General features: G+C 52.2%; 1 protein-coding gene across 2 annotated transcripts in view; it reads right to left on the bottom strand.

Annotated features, from left to right (window-relative positions):
• The window catches only part of ZCCHC24 (zinc finger CCHC-type containing 24), a 63,455-nt gene extending 37,189 nt beyond the window's left edge, over window positions 1–26,266 (bottom strand). For both annotated transcript variants that reach the window (XR_013398058.1, XM_015147156.3), the window contains exons 1-2: window positions 25,805–26,266; window positions 12,898–13,098 (exon numbers count right to left, since the gene is read on the bottom strand). Coding sequence is in view for 1 of the 2 variants with exons in the window: in XM_015147156.3 (XP_015002642.1) it covers window positions 12,898–13,098; window positions 25,805–26,050 (447 nt within the window). In the remaining variant the exon portion in view is untranslated. The remainder of the gene's footprint in view (window positions 1–12,897; window positions 13,099–25,804) is intronic.
• Between the last annotated feature and the right edge of the window lie 1,059 nt (window positions 26,267–27,325).

Genomic DNA, 27,325 nt, shown 5'->3' with positions numbered 1-27,325 from the left:
GTTACTACTTGCAGTGCGAGCAAGGTGCCAGGCACTCTTATAAACACTTCAGATAAAATAACTCAGGCTCACAGCATCCCATGAAGTAGGATGTTTTAGTATCTTCATTTTACAGAGGAAGAAACAGAGGCCTAGAAAGACTGAATGAATTTTTCCCAAAGGCACATAGCACTGCTGCTACAAGGTGGCGCCGGGGTGGAACACAGGCAGGTTGGCTTCAGGGCTGTGCTCGAAGGCACCTCACTGAAAAGAGAGGGCTTTGGCAGGGGAGGGAGGAGAGCCTCGAGGCCCAGACGCTGGGTTTGGGGCACTACCCTAACATCAGCATCTATGCCAAAGCCACCACCTGCCAAACGGCAGGCACGGCACCCCCAGTAACACCCATCCCAGCTGACATTTCCTGAGTGCTCACGACATTCCAGGTTCTGTGCCAAGTGCTGGAAGAACCTCAGCTGAGGCCCCTCGGCCAGCCAGCCCAGGCTCTAGAAGAACCCCCTGCAATGCTACCTGCAGCACCCATCCCCTGCTATGCCACCTGCCCTGGGCCCAGTCCTTCCTTGTGGGAACACAGAATGATGCTGTCTGTCCTCCCTCTTCTCCCCCTCCCTTTCCCCTTCCTTCCTTCCTTCCCTCCTTCCCTCCTTCCTTCCTTCCTTCCTTCCCTCCTTCCCTCCTTCCTTCCTTCCTTCCTTCCCTCCTTCCCTCCTTCCTTCCTTCCTTCCTTCCCTCCTTCCCTCCTTCCTTCCTTCCTTCCTTCCCTCCTTCCCTCCTTCCCTCCTTCCTTCCTTCCTTCCTTCCTTCCTTCCTTCCCTCCCTCCTTCCCTCCCTCCTTCCTTCCTTCCCTCCTTCCTTCCTTCCCTCCCTCCCTCCTTCCTTCCTTCCCTCCCTCCTTCCTTCCTTCCCTCCCTCCTTCCTTCCTTCCTTCCTTCCTTCCCTCCCTCCTTCCTTCCCTCCCTCCTTCCTTCCTTCCCTCCCTCCTTCCTTCCTTCCCTCCTTCCTTCCTTCCCTCCCTCCTTCCTTCCTTCCCTCCTTCCTTCCTTCCCTCCCTCCTTCCTTCCTTCCCTCCTTCCTTCCTTCCCTCCTTCCTTCCTTCCCTCCCTCCTTCCTTCCTTCCCTCCTTCCTTCATTCCCTCCCTCCCTCCCTCCCTCCCTCCTTCCTTCCTTCCTTCCTTCCTTCTTTCTTTCCTCCCTCCCTCCCTCCCTCCTTTCCTTCCTTCTTTCCTCCCTCCCTCCCTCCCTTCTTTCCTGCCTTCCTTACTCCCTCCCTCCCTCCGTCCCTTCCTTCTTTCCTTCCTTCCTCCCTCCCTCCCTTCCTTCCTCCCTTCCTTCCTTCTGGATATTTGCTAATGAGTAGCGGGTGGCAGTATAACACTTCCTTTGCTAATTCCACTGTCTAACATTCAAAGGGCTTTTTGTCTGTGGTGTTATCTTTCTGCCCCTCCCTCTCTTTCTCCCTCCCTGTATGCATTTTTAATATTTATTTATCCATTTATTTTAGAGACAGAGTTTCACTCTTGTTGCCCAGGCTGGAGTGCAGTGGTGCGATCTCGGCTCACTGCAACCTCCACCTCCTGAGTTCAAGCAATTCTCCTGCCTTGGCCTCCCAAGTAACTGGGATTATAGGTGTGTGCCACCACACCTGGCTAATTTTTTTGTATTTTTAGTAGAGATGAAGTTTCACCATGTTGGCCAGGCTGGTCTCAAAACTCCCGACCTCAGGCGATCTGCCCACCTCAGCCTCCCAAAGTGCTGGGATTACAGACACGAGCCACCACACCCGGCCTTCTATAGATTTTTTTATGACAGGCAGTCCTTAGCCCCAGTGTTGTGAGAAAACCTCAGTTTCCCCACCAGTACGTTGATGGGTCTGAACTAATCAATGGTATTAAACTTTATAAGCCTGAGAGCCTTTCCTTTGCACGCTCTCTAACATGTGAGGTGGATATGTGTGAGGCTGCCCTGGTGGAAAGAAGAGGTTAGGTTCTCCAGCTGGCCCACCATACCCCTCATCCTCTATCCCTATGCCACTCAGCTCTGGGGTTCTGAGAAGCTTCTAGTCAGCCCACAATTCTGCCTAGCGTCAGTCCTTTTTGGCCTGTCCCCTCCCTGCGCTCTAGCCACTCTGGCCCCAGAGGACACCCAGACCTGCAGTGAGGTCAGGGCTGGAATGAGGGGTTGGAAACTGTAGGCAAGGGTCAGACATGGGCTGGGGGCCTCGGCCCTGCCTGCTGTCTCCCACAGCCTACTCCCCTCAAGGACCAGCCTGCTCTGGCCTGGGGAGGAATGCAGGGGCTGGGGTCCGAGGGCTGCAGAGACGTGGATGAGGGAGAAGGGGGACTGGGTCAGCCCCTTCTTTCCCTTGTCTCCTGCTCTTTCCCCCAGCAAGACCCTGAAACTATTTACATCCCGTCTCTAAGATCTCAGCTGTTCTAGGATTCCATTCTCTCTCGGCTCTATTTTTCTTCTTCTTTTGCAATCTCCAAGAAACCCGAGCTGCCAGATGGGTGGGGGCGATGATTGTTTTCTGTCTGACATCTGGATTTCATTAGCAGCCCTGGGCATGCTGACTCAGGAATGGCAGTTCCCCTGGGCTCGGGCCCTCCCAGACCTCTCACAGCACCGGTTCTTAGCTGGACACAAGAGGCACAGGTGACAACACCCCTCAGACCTCCCTCAAAGGAGTAACGAGTACCGCTAACAATGTCTCAGAAGTGATGGAAATGGGTTCTAGAAAGCTTCTGTTCCCAGGTCAGTGCCTGAAGGGTGGCTGCCAGGCTGGGCGTGCCTGGGCCTGACAGCCGTGAAAGGCAAAGAGAGAGCTTAGGAAAAGGTGCACAACCCCACCACCACCCCAGCCTCTGTTTCTACAGTGGTACTGAGTACATCATCAAGGCACCAACCTCAAATTACAGGCGAGGAAAGGTGGCCAGAGAGGTGAGCAGCTTGCCCAAGGTTGCACAGCAGCTAAATGGCAGAGTTGGAATTTGAACTCTGGTCTTTGGGTTAAAAATTCAAGGCTGTATCCTTTGACCTCAACAAGATATCACCCATGTCAACATCAGGATCGTTACTGTGGGCATGTGGACCTCACCCTGCCTGAGCTTTAGTGGAGCGGCAGTATGTGGAATTTTCATGTCCTATCATAGGAGAGACCCACAGTGGCCACCCAATCGAAAGCTGCCCCAGACACCGTTCAGGGCTTCATTATGACTTCTGTGGACCCGGGGCACTTTTGCCTTTGTGGTCCATTTTTGCATAAAACCTTACTAAAAATTTTATTTTCTGGCCGGGCATGGAGGCTCATGACTGTAATCTCAGCACTTTGGGAGGCCGAGGCAGGCAGGAGTTTGAGACCAGCCTGGCCAACATGGTGAAACCCTGTCTCTACTAAAAATTCAAAAATTAGCCAAGTGTACTGGCAGGTGCCTGTAATCCCAGCTAGTCGGGAGGCTGAGGGAGGAGAATCGCTTGAACCTGGGAGGCGGAGGTTGCAGTGAGCTGAAATGGCACCACTGGACTCCAGCCTGGGTGACAGAGTGAGACTCCATCTAAAAAAACAAAAACAAAAACATATATATATATATATATACACACACACACACACACACACACACACACATATTTTCTGACTGCGTTGGTGTAAACACAAATCTCCAGGCTGAGTTCATAATTATATATTCATTATTATACTAATTTTCTCTTCTGGTTATAAAATAAATACAAATAGAAACATATCTGTGGCTGGGTGCAGTTGCTCACGCCTGTAATTCCAGCATTTTGGGAGGCCAAGGCAGGAGGATCACTTGAGGTTAGGAGTTTGAAACCAGCCTGGCCAACATGGTGAAACCCCATCTCTACTAAAAATACAAAAATCAGCCGGGCATGGTGGCGGGCACCTGTAATCCCAGCTACTCGGGAGGCTGAGGCAGGAGAATCGCTTGAACCCAAAAGGTGGAGGTTGCAGTGAGCCGAGATCGCACCACTGCACTCCAGCCTGGGCGACAGAGCGAGACTCTGTCTCAAAAAAAAAAAAAAAGAAAAAAGAAAAGAAAAAGAAAAAGAAGCATATTTGTGGACCCTAAAAGTATCATGGGCCTAGGCATGCATGCTACTAACTACTAAGTCCTGCTACTCCTGGAGAAGGCAGCCCGGTGCACGCTCTGAAAGCACCCTCTGTGTTCCTCACCGGATCTGACAGCTGCCTGTGTTCCCACTGATGTGTGCTTACTGCCTGACTTCACCAGCCGAAACACAAGCTCCTGGACAGAAGGAGCCTTTCCTGTTTTGCTCATTGTGGTGTCCTCTAGTGCTTACTATGCGTCTGACACACAGTAGATATTCAATAAATAACCACAGAAGGGGTAAATGAAGGCGAGCCTACCTGTTCGTGCATGTGTACTTGTATCCCAGTTGGCAGCTCATTTGCCCAGGCAGCCACCCTAAAGATCTGGTAGCCCTCCTTGCTGCCTGCTCCCTCTCCCTCTCACTGGGCACCACAGCCTATAGATGGTGCTTTTCCATTCCAGAATCCATTCCCTTCCCTTCAGCCTCTGCTCACCACTGTCTTGTGTCCAGTCTTATCAGCCCTATCCATGCTCAGGGCCTGGCTTCCTTAGCATTCTTGCCTCCTTCAGCCCAGCCTCCAACCTGCCACTAGCAGGATCTTTCAAAATGCCAATCTGAGCATGTCACCTAAAACCCTTCTCCCTGGCCTCCAGATAAAGTCCAAGTTTGTGCAGCCTGGCACACAAGCCCTTCATCACCTGTTCCAGCCACACCCCCACTCCTCCCCCAGGAGCGCCTGCTGTGGCCAGGGCTCACAGTGCCCGGAAAGCATATTCCTGTTATTTACACGCTCGCTTGAAAGCCTTCCCCACTCCAAATCCAAGCTCCTCCTCTCTGAGGCCTCCCACGAAGCTCCAGGCTGAGCCGGGCCTGCACAGCAAAACTCACCCCAGCCCTGCTCCCCCAGAGTGGCCACCACTTTTTCTATCTGTCCCACTGAGGACAGGGGAAGGGCCTTATCTAGCACAGGCCTGGTGCACAAGAAGCTCTCAGGAATGGTTGGGCGATGGGAACATGTCCTGAGTCCTGCTCTGTCCTGGACAGACTGTGTGTCCTGGGCACAAATGTGGCACTGCGCCAGACCCCCACCACAGATCCCTAGAGGCAAGTGCAGCTGGCTCAGAGCAACACATTGCTGCTCAGGCCCTCACAGTCCTGACCCGTTAGTGTGCAGAGGCCAAAACGAGATACCAGGCGACCCTGCAGGCAGGCCCAGGAGATATCATATCAACCATGCCTCCCTGCAGTCAGTGGGCTTTCTGTTGCCACCAGAGCTGGTAATCCCAACCCACTCCTGATCTGCCTGACTAAACTGGGGCAGCAGACACCCTGAGGCAGGGTGCTGAAACTACTAGGCACGCCAACTTGGCCAGACCAGGCCTAGGATGGCCTCTGCCTACATTGTCCTTGTCCCTCTCTACTTCCAGTCATCTATCTTTTTAAAGAACCCTGATTTTTCTGGGAATGATAGTGGAGATCAAAGTCTGGATGCCAAGGGCGATGCAGGATGATACTGAAAAAGCATGCGCTCTGGAATCAGGAGCACCTGAGTTCCAATTCCAGCTTTGATATTCACTAGCTGTGTGGTGTTGGGCAAGTCACTCAACTTCTCTGAGTCTCAGTTTTATCATCTGGCAATTGAAGATCACTATAGTACCTAATGAGATAAATTTTTTTTTTTTTTTTTTTTTTTTTGAGACAGAGTCTCCCTCTGTCGCCCAGGCTGGAGTACAGTGGCCGGATCTCAGCTCACTGCAAGCTCCGCCTCCCGGGTTCACGCCATTCTCCTGCCTCAGCCTCCCGAGTAGCTGGGACTACAGGCACCCGCCACCTCGCCCGGCTAGTTTTTTGTATTTTTTAGTAGAGACGGGGTTTCACTGTGTTAGCAAGGATGGTCTCGATCTCCTGACCTCCTGATCCGCCTGTCTCGGCCTCCCAAAGCGCTGGGATTACAGGCTTGAGCCACCGCGCCCGGCAATTTTTGACAGCATTAAATGAGCTAATACATAGAACATGCTAAACCCAGTGGTAAACTCAGTGCTTAGAGGCTACTACTATTGCATAGTGTATAATATTATTATTACCTTTGGGCTAGATGACTGGTACACTGCATAGGGACAACAGCAGCTGTTTTTTCAAGAAGCAAATGATAGACACTCTTGAGTCCTAATCCTTTTTGTTTCAGTGCTGACATTGGCTGGAGGTGGACCATGGCCTAGGCACAGCCTCACTCCACAAGGAAGGACTGCCCTTTGCTGATATTCAGAATTGGCTTCTAGCACCTTCTCCCTCTGTTTTGGGGGTTCCCAGTCTTCCTGCCAGGGCCCAATCCCCCTCCCACTGCCGTGGGGATATGTGAGAGGCCCCATCAGTCTGATGAGCTGAGGTCTGGACACCTTCGTCCTACTCTTAAGGTGAGAAAGGACCAACTAATAAGTGACCAACCCCTGGCTCCCATGGCAGTGAATGCTTTAAGCTCGCTTTCACTGTTGCCCTCCTCAGACCCCTGGGGCTCCATGGGCAGCTTCAGGACCTAGGCAGGGTTGGCCTCGTGTTCTGCACATTTTACTCCCAGTTAGACCATTAAAGGTTTTTAAGGCATTTAGATCATTTAAAAATCATCTCACAGAAGGAGAGGAGATAAATGAGCAGAAAGAATATTTGAAGAAATCATGGCTGAAAACTTCCCAGATCTGATGAAAAAATTTAAACAATACATACAAGCACTTCAACATACTTTAAGCAGGATAAACATAAAGAGATCCACAGACACAGTATAGTAAAACTGCTGAAAGCCAAAACAAGGAGCGAATAGAGCTATACAGGAGTAACATTTCTATATCTCACAGGAATCAAGTTATAAATCTGAGGCATTCTGGTAAGACACAGGTATAAGATAATCCCTAGAGCAACCCTAAGAAAATAACTCACAAAACATAGTAAAAAAAAAATCATTTAAGAAATTAAAAAGTTAGTTAGAAAATTAATGCAAAAGAAAGCAATTTATTTGGTTATTCTTTAGAAGGAATAGAGAAATTAAAAAAGACATGAGTAATTTAGAAAGCAAATGGCAGTAAAATGACAGACCAAAATCTATGTCAAAAAGAGCATTAAATGTGAGTGGATCAAACAATCCAATCAAAAGGCAAGGATTTTCAGATTAGACAACAAAAAACAAGATTAACTATATGCTATCTATAGGAGATGCACTTTAAATTCAAATATATGAATAGATTGAAAATAAAAGGATGGGAAAATATCTGTCATGTAATCTGCAACTATTAGAAAGCTAGGTATACTAGTATCAGACAAAATATACTTTAAAACAAAAAAAAAACAGTTACTAGAGATAAAAAAGGACATTTTATAAGGATAAAATGATTAATCCATCAAGAAGATACAACAACTATAAACAAAGGTGCACCTAATAATAGAACACTCAAATGCATGAAGCAAAAACTGACAGAATTGAAGAAAGAAATAGACAAACAATAATTTCTGGAGACTTAAATATCCCCACTTAAAATAATAATAAAAGAACTGGGCAGAATATCGACAAAGCAGTAGAAGACATAGACATCACTATGAACCAACTAGACCTAACAGACATCTATAAAACACTCCACCAAACAACAGCAGAATACATTTCTCTCAAGTGCACACAAAACATTCTCCAGAATAACTCATAATGCTATGTTCTGAAACAATCCACAATACATTTAGGAGGGTTAATATAATATGTTCTATGACCACAATGGAATAAGGTTAGAAATCATTAAAAGATGTTTGGGAAACACACAAATATGTGGATATTAAACAACACACTCCTAAATAACCAGTGAGTCAAAGAGGAAATCAGAAAATCAGAAGGGAAATAAAAAAAAAATGCCCTGTGATAAATGAAAATAGGACACAATATACCAAAACTTATGGGATGGGGCTCAGAGGAAAATTCATAGCTATAATCGTCTACATTAAGAAAAGAAGGGGCCAGGCACAATGGATCATGCCTGTAATCCCAGCTCTTTCAGAGGTTGAGATGGGAGGATTACTTGAGCCCAGGAGTTTGAGTCTGCAATGAGCTTTGATCACACCACTGCACTCCAGTCTCGGTGACAGAGTGGGATCCTGTCTCCATAAAAAGAGGAAGGATGGAAGGAAGGAAGGAAGGAAGGAAAGAAGGAAGGAAGGAAGGAAGGAAGGAAAAGAAAAGAAAAGAAAAGAAGGATGTAAAATCAGTAACTTAACTTTCCACCTTAAGAAACTAGAAAAAGAAGAGCAAACTAAATCTAAAGTAAGCTGACGGAAGGAAATAATAAATATTGGAGTGGAGAATTGAAGGCAAGCAAAGATACTTATAAACCCTCGATCACAGCAGCAATATTTACAATAGCCAAAAGGTGGAAGCAATCCAGTTGTCCATTGATGGGTGAACTGATTTAAAAATGTGGTATATACATACAATGGAGTATTACTCCATCTTAAAAAGGAATGAAACGGGTACATGCTACAATGTGGATGAAACTTGAGGAAATTATGCTAAGTGAACTAAGCCAGTCACAAAAGGAAAAACGCCATGTGATCCCACTTACACGAGGTACTTAGAGTAGTCAAATTCATAGAGACAGAAAGTAGAATGGTGGCTGCTGGGGGCAGGGAGGGAGAATTATTATGTAATAGGCACAGTATTTCAGTTCTGCAAGATAAATTTCGAGATAAATTTCAGTTTTGCAAGATAAAAAGAGTTCTGTGGCTGGAAGGTGGTGATGGTCATACAACAATGTGAATGTATTCAATGCCACTGAACCGTAAGCTAAAAATGGTTAAGATGGTAAATTTTATGTCATATGTATTTTAAATATAATTTAAAAATAAAGATTAAAGTGCAAGTTAATGAGATAAATAATAGAAAAAAATAGAGAAAACTAAACCAAAAGTTTGTTCTTTGAAAAGTCCAAAATAATTGACAAAACTTTAGCTAGATTGAACAAGAAAAAAGAGAGGACTCAAATTCCAAGAATCGGAAATGAAAGAAAGAACATTATTAACGACCTTACAGAAATAAAAAGGATTATAAGGGAATACTACGGACAACTGTATGCCAACAAATTAGACAAATTAGGTAAAATGGACAAATGCCCAGGAAGATGCAAACTATAGTAACTGAGTCAAAAAAGAAATTAAAAAAAAAATCAGAATAGGTCTATAATGAGTAAAGAACTCACAGCAATCATCAAAAATCTACCCGCAAAAGAAGGCCGTGCTCAGATGGCATCACAGGTGAATTCTATCAAACATCTGAAAAAGAATTAGTGCTCATTCTTTACAAACTCTTTCAGAAAATACAACAGGAAGGAACGCTTCCTGACACGCTATAATGTGGATGAACCATGAAAATATTATGCTAAGTGAAAGAAGCCAGTCATAAAAGACCACACATTACGTGATTCTAGTTACATGAAATGTCCAGAATAGATAGAGTTACAGAGAGAGAAATAGATGAGTAGTTATGGATGCGAGGGGATAGATGATCAAGAGGTGATACCTGGGCCAGGCGAGGGGGCTCACGCCTGCAATCCCAGCTCTTTGGGAGGCTGAGGCAGGTGGATCACTTGAGACCAGGAGTTTGAGACCAGCCTGGCCAACATGGTGAAACCCTGTCTCCACTAAAAACAGAAAAATTAGCTGATCATGGTGGCAGGGCCTGGATTCCCAGCTACTTGGGAGGCTGAGGCACGAGAATCACTTGAGCCTAGGAGGTGGAGGTTGCAGTGAGCCGAGATGATGCCACTGCACTCCAGCCTGGGCAACAGAGCCAGACTCTGTCTCAAAAAATAAAAAAAAGAGGTGATACCTAAGGAATATGAAATTCCTTTCCGAGATGATGACAATATTCTCTGATTGAGGTGACAGCTGCACAACTCTGGGCATATACGAAAATCACTGAATTGTACACTTCAAATGGGAATTATATGGTAAGTGAATTATATCTCATAAAGCTGTTCCCAAGAAAATCATTCTACTTTTAAATATTATGGAAGTTAGGTTCTAACACACGATTTCATTTGTGACACAGGTTTCCTTCTGAGGTTTACAAAAGCCCTGTCAACCCGTTCCTCCCTTCAGGGAGCCTTTCACTGAGCACTGCTGTGTGTGAGGTTCCTTTAGCTGGCGTGGTCAGATGGTGAGGAGCACGGAGATGAATCCAGCCCAGCACCTGCCCCTGGAGCCATGGCCAGGTGAGGGGTAGACAGCATCCAATCAGGTTTCAGCCTGCCCAAATACCTAGTGCCTTGCCAGGTGGGTGCACTCTTCATAGTGACCCAAAGGAGAAGAAAATGCTAGCCAACATTTACCAAGCACTTCCTGTGTGCCAGGGACTGTGCTAAGCACCTTCCATGCATAGTTTCACTGTGTCCTCACAATACCCTGGGTGTCGGTGCTCTCCTTAGCCTCATGGGACAGGTGATAAAACTGATGCTGCGAGCTTCTATCTGTCCTCCCACCACTCATTAAGGGAGGAGGAAGGTGCCTGGGCCTTCAGGAGTGTGGAACAGAATCAAGTTTGGGATGAAGCCAGGAGAAGGCCTCAATCAGCTCCAGTGAGAAACTGAGGCCCCATCGATCATGTGGGTCTTAGCTTGGAGTGACATGGAGGTCAAGGAGGCAAAGAATATGGAGATTCTGAGACTGGGGATCTCGTTCTGCCCTCTCCACCTCCCCAAGACTGTACAATGAGGCCGCTGCTCCTCCTTCTGCCATAGAGTTAAGAGTCCGATAGGAGATGATGATCTCTATGAAGGAAGATCCCATGTTAGTGCTGTGCTGGAAGGTGCCAGGGACACTCTGCCCCAGCACTTAGAAGAGCTCTGGCTGTCAGGAGAGAGGATGGCGCATGCATGTGTACATACACTCATACATACACACACACACACACACACACACACACACACACACACACACACACACACACAACCTCCGCCATCCCCGGGCCTCTGGCTCACATCCATTGCCTTTGGATATTGGTCACCCTGGGGGAGGCTCTGCCACCCTTCTCCAAAGCCCTTCTCCTGGAGGCATTTCCAGGCTGCCAGCCCAGAGTGAGTGTACCTCCTTGGGGCCCCAGAGCCCCTGTTGATGTCTGAGTGTCACCTGCCTGCCTGGATTAAAATCCCAGCTCTTCCACTGATAGCTCAATAATCCTGTCTGAGTCCCTTCCTCCCTCGAAGCATCTGTTTCACCATGGAAAATGAGGCAAATAGAGCACTTAACACATAGAGCAGTTTCATTAAATGAAATACTGCTTGGAGAGTACTCAGTACAGTGCCTGTCTCCTTAATAGAGCTCAGTCTGGCTCTGCCCACTTCCCAGGCTGTAGGAATGGGATGAGGGAGGGTTGTTGTGGATGGCTGTGTGCACATGAGCTGGGGGCCGCTGTGCTGGGCTCAGCTGGACAAAGTGCAACAGGCTATGGACTGCACAGGCCATGAGCACGGCTTAAGGACCAACCAGATCCTCAGTCGCCTGTTTGCCCCTCATTCTATCCAGAGAACCCCAGGGGGACAGAGGGTGCTCACTCTCTGCTGGGAGCCACTCATGCCAATGGCCTCCTGCTTACTATGTATATTGAGGGGGAGGACAGGACCCACTGGGGATGTGGGGTCTGCAGGAAAGTCGTCAGTGGGTCAGCTCCCACTATGTATGCGGAGTCTGTGATGGGGGCACACGGATCACCTGGGGACCTTGCTAAGATGCTGCTTTGGGTGGGCCTGAGAGCCTGCATTTGTAATAGCTCCCTGAAGGCACTGATGCATGTCTGCCAGGGCCGTACTCTAAGTGGCAAGGACCTGAAGTGTGGTGTGGCCGTTTCTGAGCAGAGTTTGGGAATGTAATGAATGACAAGCACATCTTGGCCTCCCACTGGTCCTGCAGGGACCCAGCCCCACCCAACCACGCATCGGTTTTCAACATCTGGAGGGGAACACTACATGCATTTCCAGAGTTTCCAGGATTCCATTTCCATTACAAATGTAAAGTAAAAGTAATGCCACATTATTAACAAAAGTTGGAAAATAGGAAAAACTAATAGGAAAAAAAATCACTGATAATCTCATGCTGTATTTAAAATGACTGCTACCCTCTCTTCCTAGGATCCCTAAACCATGTCTATCAGGGTCAGGGACCATCCTGTGGGTGGGCTGGCACGGTAGGCCCACTCTGTCACACTGAAGCATCGGGTCAGGTGGGGGCCTGGATCTGCCCACCCCTTCTCACTCCAAGAAAGAGATGCTCCGCTCTGCAGTGCCTGAAGCCTTCGCCCAGACCTATCCTGGGAGCACAGAGTGCGGGGCAGGGTCCCTCCCCTCTTCCCTCACAGGCTGAGGAGGCAGAGGTGGGGTCCGGGGGAGGGGGTGCACATCTGGATTCCTGGCCCAGAGCCTGCATTCCTTCCCTGTGAATGTGATGAGATGGGGCCTCCAGGGAGCTGTGAGGAGGCTGCCCCCTTAGAACAGGCCCTACCTAGCAAAAACGACTGGTGGAGACCTGAAGGCACAGAACCTCCTTTGGGGGCCCAGTTTGGGTCCAAAAATCCCCCACCCTGATTGCTGACCAACCAGCGTGGGCCGAAGATGGGCCTCTGTCCTGACCACAGCAGCCAGCCTTGCCTCAGAAATCCCAGTGGGGACAAAAGGGTACAGGCCAGAGGACCACGGGGCCCCTCATTGGTGGAAGGGGCCCTGGGGACACCGCTTTGCCTGCCCCACCCACAGGAGCCTGTCCGCAGGTCAGTAGGGGAGCCCAAGAGCATCCCCTGGGCCAGGGCTGCCTTACCTGGGGGCAGTCCTTGATGTAGTGTCCTTTGTTGAAGCACAGGTGGCACAGGTAGTTGGGTGGGGGCCGCTTGCTGGGCTTGCGGGCCTCGGAGGTGAGGGTCAGGTCTGAGAAGTGCTCGGTGAGGGAGCTGAGGCCATCGGCAATGTTGTTGAGGGAGCCGTAGGGCGACGCGCCCTTGTACACACTGTTGCTCAGTGCCTGTGGGAGACAGAGGCATACACGCTGCAGCCATGGCCCTGGGACACAGGCACACACGCTGCAGCCACGGCCCTGGGACAGAGGCACGCACACTGCAGCCACGGCCCTGGGACAGAAGCACGCACGCTGCAGCCACGGCCCTGGGACAGAGGCACGCACGCTGCAGCCACGGCCCTGGGACACAGGCACGCACGCTGCAGCCGCGGCCCTGGGACACAGGCACGCACGCTGCAGCCGCGGCCCTGGGAGAAGTTCCATAACCCCCAGCCCAAACACACGCATGGATTCACACTGAATCTTCAGCTTGAGGGCTCTGGGCTCCAGAAGCCTGAGTTCAGATCCTAACTAGTGTGTCTCCATGGACAAGCCAGTTAACTACTCTGGGCCTCGGTGACCCTGTCTGTAAAATGGGCCTAGTAACAACTCCTCCTAGGGTTTCTATGAAACTAAAACGAGGTCACTAATGGAAAGTGGATTATCTCATGCCTGGCACTTCAGAACCACTCAGTAAATGGCGATGATGATGATGGCTATTATTATTATTACCATTAGTTATTAACATACTGCCACAAGGTAAGAACATAGAGTAGAAAGCAACCTGTCAGATTTGGGGCTCTGGGGTGACTTTAGGAAAGTCACTGCTGCCTCAGTTTCCCTACCTTGTAAGGAAGGGGAAACGTCAGCTTGCAGCATTGCTCCCGCTTCACACTAGAGAAGGCTGAAGCCCAGCCCTTTGCCAGGTTTCCTGCAGCCCGAGGCTTGTATAGTCTGTGTGTGGGGAGCCCTCAGCCCGGCCAAGCCACCTCTCTGGAAGCCCAAGGAGGGAAGTGGTCCATCTCTCTCACCTCCAGATGACAGGAACCAGACATCTTGCTTAGCTTCACAGCAGACGTGGCCCAGGCCCCCTCCTGGTATATACAGCCTCTATTTATAGGAGTCCCGGGCTCCAGGCTGCCTCGTGCACTGGAATTTAGCGAAGGTGGGGCTGACAGGGAGCAACCAGTGGTCCCCCTTTCCTGGAGCAAGGCCAAGGCTGAAAGAGGCGGCCTCCTCAGGAGGGTCAACCACAAATCTGGGCTTGGGGCTTGGGTATCTCCTGGCCCCAGCACAGGTGCTCAAGAACTGCAGGAATAAGCTACGGACCTTGGGGGGCCTAGTGTCTGATGGGGAGACAAGGATTTATTTTCGGGAGTTCCAGGCTGAAGGAGAAGCAGGGCCACTGAAAGGAAGGGCCTCAGGCTCCCTTACAAAGATGGGGCAGACAGGAGCCCAGGCTGGGGACAGTCCTTTCTGTGTTCCCTTAGCATAGGAAGGGAGGCAAGCTGCGGGCTGGCCCCAGGGACAGGGCACAGCCTTGTCTCCCCCAGTTGAAGTAGATCCTACTTTGCACAAGTATGTGTCCCAGCCACCCGACTGTTTCCATCTGCAGGCATCTGCCACTCCCCTTCTAGCGACATGGTCCTCATCATCTGGGTGTCACTAATATTCTTGGTGCCTCAGGGCACATGGCTGTGTGACCACAGCCCTTTCCTTCTGGGCCTCTGTTCCCTCTCGTGTGCATCTGGAGCAGAGCCTGGGATGTGGAAGGAAAGACACAGACACCACATCCGGCACAGGCTAGCCCAGCACACAGTCATCTATAGAGATTGGGAAGGATCTCAATGGGTCCTACTGACTGTAACTTCTCTATCACTGCCTGGCCCGACCACCAAATCCAGAGTGGAAGATTCCACATCGACCTGCGTTCAGCCTGAGGGGGACTGCAGCTCTCAGATAAGCCCAAGATGGAGCAGTCCACCCTGAGAAGCAGAGGGTCCCCCATCCCTGGAGCTGTGGGAGCCAATGGGGGTCGACCTTCCAGGGCGCCGGGGAGAGTTCTGATAAAAACCGGATCAGAGGATAATAGTGACACAGACCAAGCTCTTACTGTGACCCCAGCACTGGAAATTTTGCACGTATTGAGACAGCTGATTCTCCCCACAACTCTATGAGTCACTATCCCATTTTACAGATTACATGAGTGTGCCCAAGCCTGCATTGAATGACCTGGGAAGCTTATGACAAATAGTTTTCTGGGCCTCACCTCAGACCTACCAAAGCAGCCACCTGGAATCGAGGGCCTGAAATCTGTATTTTTAGGTGTGTGGCAAAATATACACAACAAAATTGACCATTTTAATGATTTTTAAGTGTACAGTTGAGTGGCATTAAGAGCATTCACGCTGCTGGGCAGCCATCGCCACCGTCCAGCTCCAGAACTTTTTCATCTTCCCAGACTGAAACTCCATCCCCATGAAGCAACAACACCCCCGCCTACTGCAGCCCAATCTGTATTTTTCAAGCTCCCCTAGGCAATTAAGGTACAACCAGCACTGTCCCACCCAGCCTTGGAGCACCTGGACTTCCCAACCATCAGGGTCTCCCCTTATCTTGACTCTAAGACTTTCCCCACACCAGAAGGCCCCCTCCCCCTCCAAATCCGCCCCAGCCTCCCAGAGAAAAGTTCATCCAAACAAGAAACTTGAAGCCCCAAATGGTGTGACTCACCCTCATGGCTGGGAAACACAATTTCACAAATAACAACCCACTTATTATTTTTTTCTTTTTCTTCCTTTCTTTCTTTCCTTCTGGTTTGTTTTTTTTTTTCCCCCCCTGGATAAGATTTAAGCAAGTCCACAGGAATCAGGCTGTTTGGCAGCAAATTGTCAAGAGGAAGGGGAAGTTTGGTGGGTGCCAGAAAGTGCACTAATTACACCCTGAAAAACCTCTCCCCCATCTTGCGGCCACGGTCCCCTGCCCACGGACGGCCCCACAGGCATCCCTGGGCAGTCAGAGGCCTCTAAGCGGGTGCCCTCTCCTTGGCAGCTCGACACCCCACCCTCTGGAGGGCCACAGCCTTGCTGCTGCCCCAGGCAGCTCCACGGTGAGAGAAGCGACGTCAGAGCTTCCCCTCCTCATGGCCTTTCCACCTCTAGTGCCCTCCAGCCTGGCTGCAGGGAATTAGGGCCCTTCCCCAAGCCCTAATTCCAGACGAACACTACCTTAGAGCCAAAAGGGCAGAGACCATCAGCTGATCCCACCTCATTCCCACATGACAGATGGGGAAACTGAGGCCCACAGGGGCACAGGGACGCAGACCAGGGCACCCAGACAGGCCCCAGGGCCAGAAGTCCTGCTTGGCTGGCCGGTGTGAAGGGTGGGTGGGGCAGTGAGCTGCTTCCTCTCCGAAGCCCCGTTTGAGCTCGGGCCAGGGAGGTGAAAGGCAAATCAGCCTCCTGGTTGTTTCCACAGCCTGTGGGGACTGGATGGAACAGAGGCCAGGACACAGAGCTCTATCCTCTCCTGCTCGGAGCTGGGGCTTGGCCTCCTGGGTTTCCCACCTCTACAGTGTAAAATGGAGCGGGGAAGAAGGGCGACCTTGCCGATCCCTGCGGTCCTGCTTTCCTAGGGTCCAGACACCAGGGTCCTGAGAGACGCCCCTGGAGCCTGGCATGCAGAGGCCAACACAGGCACCCTCTGTTCTGTGGCCTTCCTTCTGTGGCTGGAGCGCACGGCAGCCCTAGAAATGTTCATCTATAGGCCCTAACCCTACTCCTCCCCGCATGCCCACCGCGCAGCTCTGCCTTTCTCCCTCCAGCCCGCACTTGCTGCCTCACCCTGGGAATGCTCTTCTCTGTGTCCATCCAGAACCCCTCCAGGGCCTGGCTCCAGATCGGGCTCTAACTCCAGGGTTTTGGCCTTGACCCCATCCCTTCCCCTTACTCAGGCCTCAGGCTCCAAGGAAAAGCATGAAAAGCACAGATTCAGGTGCTCCTGAAGTTCCCCCTGGCCATAGAGGCCCCGACCCCCACCAGAGGCCTCGCTGATCCCTCCGACCCCAGTGTAGCCCAGTCCAGCACTGTGCTTGGCAGGAGGGGGGGCAGGGATCATGGCGCAGCCCCTCCTGAGTGACAGGTGGAACTCTGAAGTCGGTCTCTAATCTCTCCCCACGGGTGAGGCCTCCTCACCTCTCCCACAAGGCTGGACATCCCTGAAGACAAAAGTTCTGCAAGCCTCCGTTGCCCCACAGCCTGCCCTGGGTGCAGATGGTCACCAGCAGGGAAGGGCCTGCCCACTTGACAGACAGGATGACAGATGCCCTAGCGGTCTTCTCATTTCCATGGGCCGAGTGGAGGGGCACTCCCACCTTAGATTAGGCTGCACTGGGCACTAATGCAGGGCACACCCACTTATGCGGTAAGTGGAAGCCCTTGGGCCATCTAGGCCCAAATCACCAGCCTTAGGGAAGAGGCCACCTCTCTTTCCTCCCTAGGTCAGTGACCCCAGCAGCTAGCAGGAAGCATGTGACCCTCACACCACATCTGGGGGACCGTGCATCACACTCCTGCCCAGTGCTGGAATTTCTCCAGGGTTTTTGCTTGGCTGTTGGGGAAAGGTAGGTGGGAAGACATTATAGTTTACTTTTTTTTTTTTTTTTTGAGACAGGGTCTCACTGTTCTTACTCTGTCACCCAGGCTGGGTGCAGTGGCACAATCACAGCTCACTGCAGCCTACTGTTCCTGGGCTCAGGTGATTCTCCCACCTCAGCCTCTCAAGTAGGTAAGACAACAGGTGCATAGCACCATGGCTGGCTGATTTTTTGTATTTATTATTTGTAGAGATGAGGTTTCACCATGTTGCACAGGCAGGTCTCAAACTCCTGGGCTCAAGTGATCTGCCTGCCTCGGCCTCCCAAAATGCTGGGATTATAGGCATGAGTCAATGTGCTCAGCCTGTGGTTTACTCTGATCATGTGGTGTGTCATATACTTGACTAAATCCTTTACCTTTCTTAGTCCCTTCATAACTGGCAAGAATACTATTCAAATGGGCATTATTGGCCCCATATTATAGAGCTAGAAACTGAGGTGCAGAGAGGCTGAGCGATTTGTTCAAGGTAACACAGCCAGCACGTGTTGCCCTGTTATATTTCAGCCTCTACATGGTCTCCAAGGCTTGACCTCCCCTATAGGAAGGGGAATCAGAGGAAAATGCCAGGTGCAGACCACTCTCCTTGGCACGGAGGCCCTGCGCCATCATATGCTAAGCCCCTCAGCCCTTGCAAGATGAGGGACCAGTGTCTCTGGGCTGCATGAGGGATGCAGGCCCTGGGGATGGTGGTTCTGCTGCAGAATACAGGGTACAGAGGCAGAGATTACCAAGGCTGACTCCAGTTCTCCCCAGAGCCTGACCAGCAGGACTTCTTCTCTTTTCTTCCCTCCCTGCAGGACAGTAAGTAGGCACAGTGGGTGAGGGATCGCAGGAGTTAGGGCAGGGGGGTAGAAGCTGCAGAGGGCAGCCCAGAGGGAGAAGAGAGGGCACAGAGACAGGACAAGAGACAGACGGGAGAGGCAGTGACAGCAGGCAGGATGGGGAGCAGCATGTGCTGGGAAGGATATGGCCACAGTGAGACCATGGAGAAGGCAGCGTCTGGGCCAGGTTGCCAGGCAAGGCAGAAGCAAGTGCTGAGTCCTGCTCCCCAGGCCTGAGAAGGCCCCGGAGGAGGAACTCTGATTTGAGTCCCCAGCTCTGTAGGGGTTCCTTTCATCAGCTGAACAACCGCTTTCTTATCCCAAAGCCACCCCTACTCCACCCCACAGACACGCGCACACACACACACGCACCCACACTCCTCTGTTTGGGACAAGAGACCATTCATCTCACCAATGAATCCACCCCTGTCCCAAGGGGATCTGTACTTCCTCCACCTCAGGCATCTATCTGGGGCTGGTCAAACACATACATGTCCGATATACACAGAGGTGGACACCAGCCCATCTCAGGGAGACAAGGAGACAGCCCGTGGGCAAGGTGGGAAGTGAGCCAAAGGGAAAACATGGCCACACCTTGACTGAGGGTCTTCAGCTGTGCTCAGCCCCTGACTCTGTTTGTTTCCCAGGTCTAAAGCTGACCCATGGGCCAGGACAGTGCTGGACTGGCCACGACAGGCACAGCAACCCTTCACCCAGGACCCCAGAGGGCACCACTGCCTCCTGGAGGCCCATTCACCCGGCAAATGTAAAACACAGTTCCCTGGACACAGTCAGTGCTTAGCAAAAGATTCTTATTTAAATCACAAGTCCAGGTTATTTTTGGTGGGGGAGTGGGCAGAGAGAAATAGGGAAAGGACCCAGGAAAGGGGGAACAGACAGTGGCAGCAGGACAAAGCAGAGGAGACCTGAGGAGATCCCTTTCCTCCTTGGTTCTAACAGCTCCAGCCCAGGGTCACCACTCACCTGACAGGTGCTCGCGTTTCACAGCTATACGCCCTCTGCCCAGCTAGTGTGTAAGCACTGGGGACCGGGCTGCCTCTTACTGCTAGAGCATATTCGTTGAATGAAAGCAGAGAGCAAGAATATGACAATCCCAGGACTGGAAAGTCTAGCATATTTAGCTAGACTGTACTCGGTCTGGAGTACCAATGAGGCTTGCAGTCTCCATTGTAGGGGTCCTTGATCTGTGATCCACTGTGGGCATGAAGGTGTGCACGGTCCCCCTGAAATCACATGCACACATGTGTATATGCATGTGCACGAATGCTTCTGTTGTGTGCATTGTGCTGGCAGCAGAAACTCTAGTTGTCTTCAGAGTCTCAAAGAGGTCCCTAACCAAAAAAGGTCAAGGACCATTCATCAGCATACCCAGGCCTCTGCTGAAACACTTGTAGGGGACAAGATTTCACTATCTCCCAAGTCAGCTCATTCCAATTAATCAAGAAATCAATAAATAGTTTTTTTCTGTGAGACAGAACAAAAGGCAAAGTAGCCCAGGAGAGTACTTACATGCTCACAAGTCTGGAGGTGGAAGGGAGGAGGGGAGGTTACAATTCAAGACACCCACCCATGTAGAAAACATTAACTGAGCAGCTAGCATGTCTTCCGCACTAAGAACCAGATGCCAGGATTACTAAGTAGAAAAGACAAGATTCCTACTCTCAGGGAGCTGACAGTCTAACTACTGAGACAGACACACACATTGCTATTACAGGACAAGACCAATCGTTCAGACATGCTTTACAAAAAATTAGCCAGGAGTGGTGGTGGGTGCCTGTAATCCCAGCTACTAGGGAGGCTGAGGCAGGAGAATCTCTTGAGCCTGGGGGGAAGTGGAGGTTGCAGTGAGCAGAGATCGTGCCACTGCACTCCAGCCTAGGTGACAGAGCCAGATTCAATAAAAAATAAAAATAAATAAAAATAAAATAAAATAAAATAAAAAGACATGCTTTACCAGAGCACCTACAACTCATTTTTCACAGGCTCACAGCAGCTGGAGAGAGATCTGCTCCTGGTGGCAGCCAAGTAAAACCCCTCAGAGAAAGGACATCCATTTGTGTCATAAAGAAGCCAGTTGGAATGTGTCCATGTACAAGGGCAGGGAATGGCATTTTAGGTAGCAGCAATAGCAAGTGCAGGAGCTTAGAGGAGGGAGAGTGCTTGATGTTTTCAGAAACCCCAAGTAGACCCGTATGGCCAGAGGAGGGCTGAATAAAGAATCACATGCCATCACTACCACCACGACACACACACACACACACACACAGACACACACACACACACAGACAGACACACACACACACACACACACACACACACACACACACACACAAAACAGATCGAGGACTTGAGACCTAGGCTGGAGTCCTGGTTCTGCTACTGATTCCCCGAATGCATCATCTTTCTGTAGAAGAGCCTTAGTTTCCCTATCCAAACAATGGGGATGCTGCACACAGGCTAGGATATTGGTGCAGAAGCAGTAGGAAGTACTCAGTGCCCATCTTCTCTGCTTCTCCTAAAGCAGGCCAGCCCTGGACTCATGCCCCCATGCTGGGTTGATGGGGAGTGGCTGGAACAGGGACATGGTAGGAAATCCAGTACCCATGACCAGTATTCAGCAATTCCAGAAAGTTTGGGGATCAGAGACAAAATGTCGGAGGCATTGAGGCTTGATAGGATGCCCCTGTCCAGATGGATTGCTGCCTGCCCTCACTGGGACCCGGAGGCTGATCAAGGGGAGGGCAAACCTGGGGACCAATTGCAGGACGGGTTGCAGAGGCAACCCATAGCTGGAACACAGAATTCTAGATCGAGCTCTCCCACTGACTGGCTAGGTGACTTGCCAGGCCTCTGTGTCCTCTTTTGCAAAAAATGGGAGCTATGAGGAAAGAGAGGCCATGAATAGAGCACCACCCAAGAGCAGGGGACTGTTCCACACGGGCCATCTCCTCCCCAAGCCCTCCTCTGGGTACTGATGGCATCTGGCTCCCTGCCACTACTACTTACTGATTACTAATGCCGTCTGCTTTCCTCCCTCCCACCTGACTCAGAAGGTCCACGAGGTGTGGTCTTTCCTCTGAGCCCATGCCTGTCCAGTCAACGTAATCTGACAGAGGGAGGGTCAGGTTGCCTCAGCCAACAGCTTCTCAAATGACGGTCCTCCTTGCCTGAGTCACACTTCAGCTTCCTAAGGGTGGCCAAGAGAGCTGGGAGCATCCTCCCAAACTCTGGACTGGAATAGAATGGCCATTGCTCCCAGGCCCTGGGGCTGTCCCCTAAACACACACAGACCACAAAGGCTGCTGGGAACCCACCGGAGATCCTTAAGCCCATTCTCAAACATGGGCACCTCATATCCTCAGGCAGAAATGTGGCTTTGTTCCACACATCCACACTGGTCAGGCAGCCCGTGGGCTTATCTCCACCTGTTGAGGGCACAGGTGACACATCCAAACCCTTGGGAAACTGTCAAGACTGGGGCCTTTTAAAGCAGGACACTATAGCTACTCCTCTAAGGGTTTTAATGGCCATGTCTGTACAGAAGGGCTGGGCCCAGGGAAAGGCCATCTGTTAAGCCTTGTGACACCTTGCTACTGTTCTCAAACCACCAATGGGTAGACCTGAGCAGCAAAGAGGAGGTTCATTGCTACAGAGGCTAATGCTCTAGGAAGAGCTTCCTAAAGGTTGGAACTATCGGAACTATCCAACAATGGAGAGGTCTCCCAGGAATAAGCATCCCTGGGCCTGGAGATATTTGAAAGAACACTGGCAGGTGTCCTAAGCCAAAAATGTTCTCTGCTCAAATAGGTGTGGGAACTGTCACACTGAAGAAAGGTTAACAGGTTTTGCACTGCAGGACTTCTCAGAGCCTTTACTATGCTAGTGGGCATTGTGTGTTTCCAAGGGAAAGGAAGGACACTGTGTCTTCCAAATGTATTTGACCACAAAGTCCTTCCCCCAACATTCACAAAGTAGGGGTCTCTTGACAGTAGGGCCACACCTTCCAGCTACCTCTGTCCCTGGAGAAACGGGGAAAGGGAACAGCTGCCCTAAGAATTCTACCTGAATGGAGTGAGACAGCCACATCTCCCTGGAGGCTGGGGGGTACAGGGACTACCTGGCAGGGGCTCTGGGCAGTCCTCCAAGGGGCCCAAGAGGTCATCTTCACAAGGAGGTAACTCAGCTTTTCCAGAAATGACTCCCATAGTCCCTTTACAACTGTGAATTTAAATTCCAAACAAGCAGGGAAGACCATGCAGCCCAACCCCCACTCTGTCTAAGAACTGCCTTCCTTGGGTACCTGGAAAGAGAGAAGGGGCTCAGCCAAGGGACTTAAGAATCCCTTTCTAAAAGTGTATTGTCGTTGCCATAGATCAGGTTTTTGAAACTGGGTTTCACGGGGCCTAGTTTGTAGACCCAGAAGCCTTTTAAGAAACTGTGCAAGGTGCTTGTGTCCGCTTCAGCCTGGCACCCTCACCACAAGCTGGGAAGTCCCCACAAGAATCCAAGTCACCTCCTGGTGCTTGCTCCTGCACCAGGAACTCTGGTGTGAACTCTGCCATCTCTCTCTCTGCTCTCAGGGCCAGTGTGCCACTCAGAACCGTTGGCTTATCTTCAGCTTCCAGAGCCGAGGTTCCAGGGGCACAATGGGCTTCTGTGCCCCCATGTCCTCACCCCCTCCAAATCCCAGCTGCATTCATGGTGTTTTGCTATTGTGGTGAGAGCAGCCTGGGGGTGGTGCAGGAGGGGGTGGGCTCTTGGCACAGGGGCTGGCGCAGACAGGCCGTGGTCAGTGGTCAGCATGCAAGTCACATCCACAGGCACTACCACCGGGCCTGCCAGGCCTCGCACAGAATGGTGATGCTCCTGGACCCCCTGGGTCCCTCCGTAGAGTCCCCTCCGGCCCACACACGACTTGCTTCCTCTCCGACCAGCCCCTTGGTGGCATTGAGGTGGGGGGTATTTTTTCTAGCCTTCTCAGCCAGTTGCTATTTTGGAGCCATATTAGGTCACCAGCTAAGCCCTGGGCGCAGGAAAGGCCTGTCCCCAGGAACACAGCTGAGGCTTTGAGAGGGTTTAGGAGGCAAAGTGGGTGGGTGGGGGGGCGGTGAGGATGAGTGAGCCTGTAGCCAAGAGGGCCTTCCGGAAGTCAGCAGGCACAGCCCTTCATCACCTCCGAGGAAGCCACTGGCCTGTGAGCATCGGAGAAGTCCCTCTTGCCTCCCCAAGCCCTCTCTTGTTTGAACAGGTCTCAAATACTATAGATATACCATCCTGGGGTGTAGCAGAGACTACATTTAACAGATAGGTAAGCTAAGGCTCAGAGGGAGACGGGGTTCCCTGAAGTCGGGTCATGAAAGACTTTTCCACACCACTGCACTATACAGTATAACCTTTTCCTGCTCCTTTCACAGTGTGTGCCTTTATGGGGAAACTGAGGTACGCAGCAATGAAGTGACAGAGGGCAGGTCTCACTGAGCTCCAGTTGGGATCCTGGATACCAGAAATTTTCAAAAAGCAGCACAACATCCTATTCTCATAGGGTACTCTTGATGGCCCCAAACTCCCAGGTCCTTTCAGGGGAGACCCACTGGTGGGGAACAATGCCACCATGGTAGGGAGAGCAGAGGGAGGCTAGAAGAGGTTGACTAGGGGTCCACACTTGATCTGTGGGTCAAGTTCAGCCTTCTCCCAGGGTGAGAAACTCCCTTGGGGCTCCCACAAGCGCCCCCATCAAATCACCCACCATTCATACCCTATGTCTGTTTACTCATCCGTGGCCCCCACTAGCCTGTGGTTGTGAATCCCCAGGGCCTGCCCAGAGCTCAACAAATGTTTGGTAAGAGAACAAACAACTAAAAACACCATGGACCGAAGAAACACCCCACAAACGGTCCTCCAAAGTCGCTGGTCACCTGAAGCCAGTTCCCCGAAGAGGCAGAAAAGTCTCTTACAAGAAAGAAAGATCTCCAGCCAAGAACCATTCCTCACTCAGAGGGAATGCTTTACAGTTTACAAAGAGCTTTGGCATACAAATGCTTTTGCCTGGCACCAAAGGGTGCACTTCCAGACTCATCTTCCTCCTCTGCACCCAGCCCCCTCCCACACCTGTTCTACCCACACAGGTCAACACGTCAGCCTGGGTAGTATTGGCCTTAGGCCAGCATTTTATATGTCCATGTCTCCCCTAGTAAATAATGGCAGAGTCGAACTCAAGGGCGACCCTCTGCATCCCTCTCTTATCCCCAGCACACCCTTGCATACATAGGCTTTCCTCCCAACCCATTCAGGACTCTGAGTCTCCTAAAATTCACCGATGTGCCCAGGTCTGGAAGGAAAGTGACCCCCATGTGTGTCCTCCCCCCAACACACCTCTTGCATCTTTGCAGAGAAAGCCCCCACAAGGGGAGGAAGTGAAGGCCACAGATGGGTGTCTGAAATTCCCAAATGAGGCAGAAGTAAATGGAGGGAGAGGAGGAGTCCAGCCCAGGGAAAGGAGTGGTATCTGGGCAGGCCCTGGAGACTCTTCAAAAAGGGCTGGGAGGTGGTGGCGATCTGTGTATTTATCTTGCTGGCAAAGAGGCGCTGCCCAGTCAACTTTGTAACTGAATCTACCAAACAGGCAGACTTTGCAACACAGCCGGCCCAGGTTTCTGCAGAAGGCGCTGGGCAGCTGGAACCTCTCTCCCTTTCTAGCCCCCCTCCCAAGAGCTCAAGAGGATTTCCCTTTCATTTCCTTCCAGGCTGGGAGGGCTAGGGACAGCGCAGTCTGTGGGGTCAAGCCCTCAGAAACCACTTCCTATGTGGCTGGGGGAGGGCGAGCAGCTGGAGGACTTATCTGGGGTCCCCGAGTGAGAACAACAGGAGAAGCCCTCTGGGCAGTCACTGCTCTCCAGGGTGCCTTTCGGGTCGGGAACAGCAGAGGTCGGAGCAAAGATTTTAGGCCCTTCCAGAGGAGCCCTGAGCAGAATCTGCACTCTCGGTCCCAGCCCGCGGTGGCCAGGACAAGGATAGGGTTGGGCGTGAGAAGGACACTTGGAAGGGGCTCCCCGCCCAGGCCGCACCCCAGCTGTCTGGAGAAAATCCGGAGACAACCCCTCCTCAACTCCCTCCCCCAACCCCTTTGGAGTAGGGCTGCCCTGGCAGGGAGAGGGGGCGGGAGAGCCCCGCCCCGGCCTGCGTTGCTCCAGCCCAGGCTCAGCCGGGAGGTGACGCGCTCCCGGCACCCCGGGGACTTCGGGCAGCGAGTTTGGCAGAGTTGAACGAAGCCAAGCCAAGCCGGGCCGGGCAATGCGGAGCCAGGCCGCGCCAGGCCAGGAAGAGCGGGTCAGACAGGGAACGGCCCGCCACAGTGGGGCGGTGGGGAGGTGGGCGGGGGCGCGCGGGGGCACCCACCTCTCCGCGCTGCAGCTGGAAGAAGCTGTTGAGATAGCTGGAGTGCAGGGGCGAGCCCAGCTGCTCCGGGCGGCCCTTGCCGAAGGCCAGCTCCGGGGGCGCGGCGCCGGCGGTCGGTTCGGGCCGGAAGGCATCGAAGGCGCTAGCCTGGTGCGTGTCCTGCAGCGACAGGTAGACCCAGTTGAGCAGCTGGGCAGGCTGGTACACCGAGGCGGCGCTCGTGTCGATGGCCGACAGCAGGCTCATTTTGCGGCGGCAGTGCCGGCCCCTCCCCGGCCGCCCGCTCGCGGCCCCCCTCCGCAGCGGAGGGGCGGGCACCGGGGAGCCTGCGCCCACTGCCCGCCTCCCTAACCCCGACGGCGATCGCCCCGCGCCCTGCGCCCCGCGCGCTGCCCGCAGCCGCTGCAGCCACCGCCACCTCCCCCCGACTGCAGCCCCGGCGCGCGCGGGCGGTGGAAGGAGGCTGCGAAAGTTGGGCAGGAAACTTTTGGCCCCGCCCCCTCCGCCCCGCCCACTGCGTCCCGCCCGGCCCGGCGACCCGCTATCTGCCTTGCTGCTAACCCCTCCAGCGGCGGCTCCAGGGGTGGGGTCCACGATGCCCCGCCCACTCCTAGCCCCGCCTGGCACCGTCCTCTCCTTGCATTGGCTGTCTCGTTGAATATGAACCGTCAGGGGCGGGGGGAGAGGGGAATGAGGCTCATCTGCATATGCAGCACCGACCGAGCCCGCCCATGCGAGGCCCCGCCCAAGCCCCACCTCGCCCCAGCCCGGCCAACCCAGCTCCCAGAGCTGCCGGGAGCTCGGTGCAGCCCTGGCCTAATCAATCTCGTCTCATTCTGTCGTCAGCTCTCTTGCTTCGTTCTTTCCAAATCCTCCGCAATTGTTTAATTTTCACTCACTTTTCCTTTCCTATTTTCCCTCCTTTCTTATACTCCCTCTTTCTCTCTTCGATTAGTGTCTCCCGTGTCCGTCGTCTATGTGGCGCGCTCCGTGTGTGTGTGTGTGTGTGTGTGTGTGTGTGTGTGTGTGTGTGTGTTGTGTATGTTCTTCTCTTTCACTCTTTCTTGTCTCCTCTCTTCTATTTCCGTCTGGTCTGATGTTTCTCCCTGTCTCCCGCTCCTCTCTCAGACGCGCGTACACAGATACACACACTTCTAACTCCCTCCTCTCGCTATCACCATCGGACCCTCCCCCTCCGACTTAATTCCTTCCATCTGCAGAATCACTTTGCGGGCCGGCTGCGCCAAGGGGGGCCAGGGTTCCTGCCCCAGGAAAGACTCCCCGCCCCCTCCCCCTCTCCCTTCTCCTATTTCTGCTCTGGGCCCGCCTCGCTTCTCGCCCCTCTCCTCCGCCCCGGCTCCAGCCCCAGCCCCAGCCCCAGCCCGCACCGGTGCCTTGGCGAGTCGCCAGGACCCCAGCCTGGGCCGGGGGAGCTCGGGAAAGCGGCTGTCACCCATCTTCCTGGGACAACTCAGCTAGTCCAAGACTGCCTGAAGGGAGCCCTGTCCCCGCCTCCGCCGG

The sequence above is a fragment of the Macaca mulatta genome, chromosome 9 (assembly GCF_049350105.2).
Source record: "Macaca mulatta isolate MMU2019108-1 chromosome 9, T2T-MMU8v2.0, whole genome shotgun sequence".
In the NCBI taxonomy this organism is placed as follows: Eukaryota; Metazoa; Chordata; class Mammalia; order Primates; family Cercopithecidae; genus Macaca; species Macaca mulatta.
This window is presented reverse-complemented; position numbering and strand designations above follow the sequence as displayed.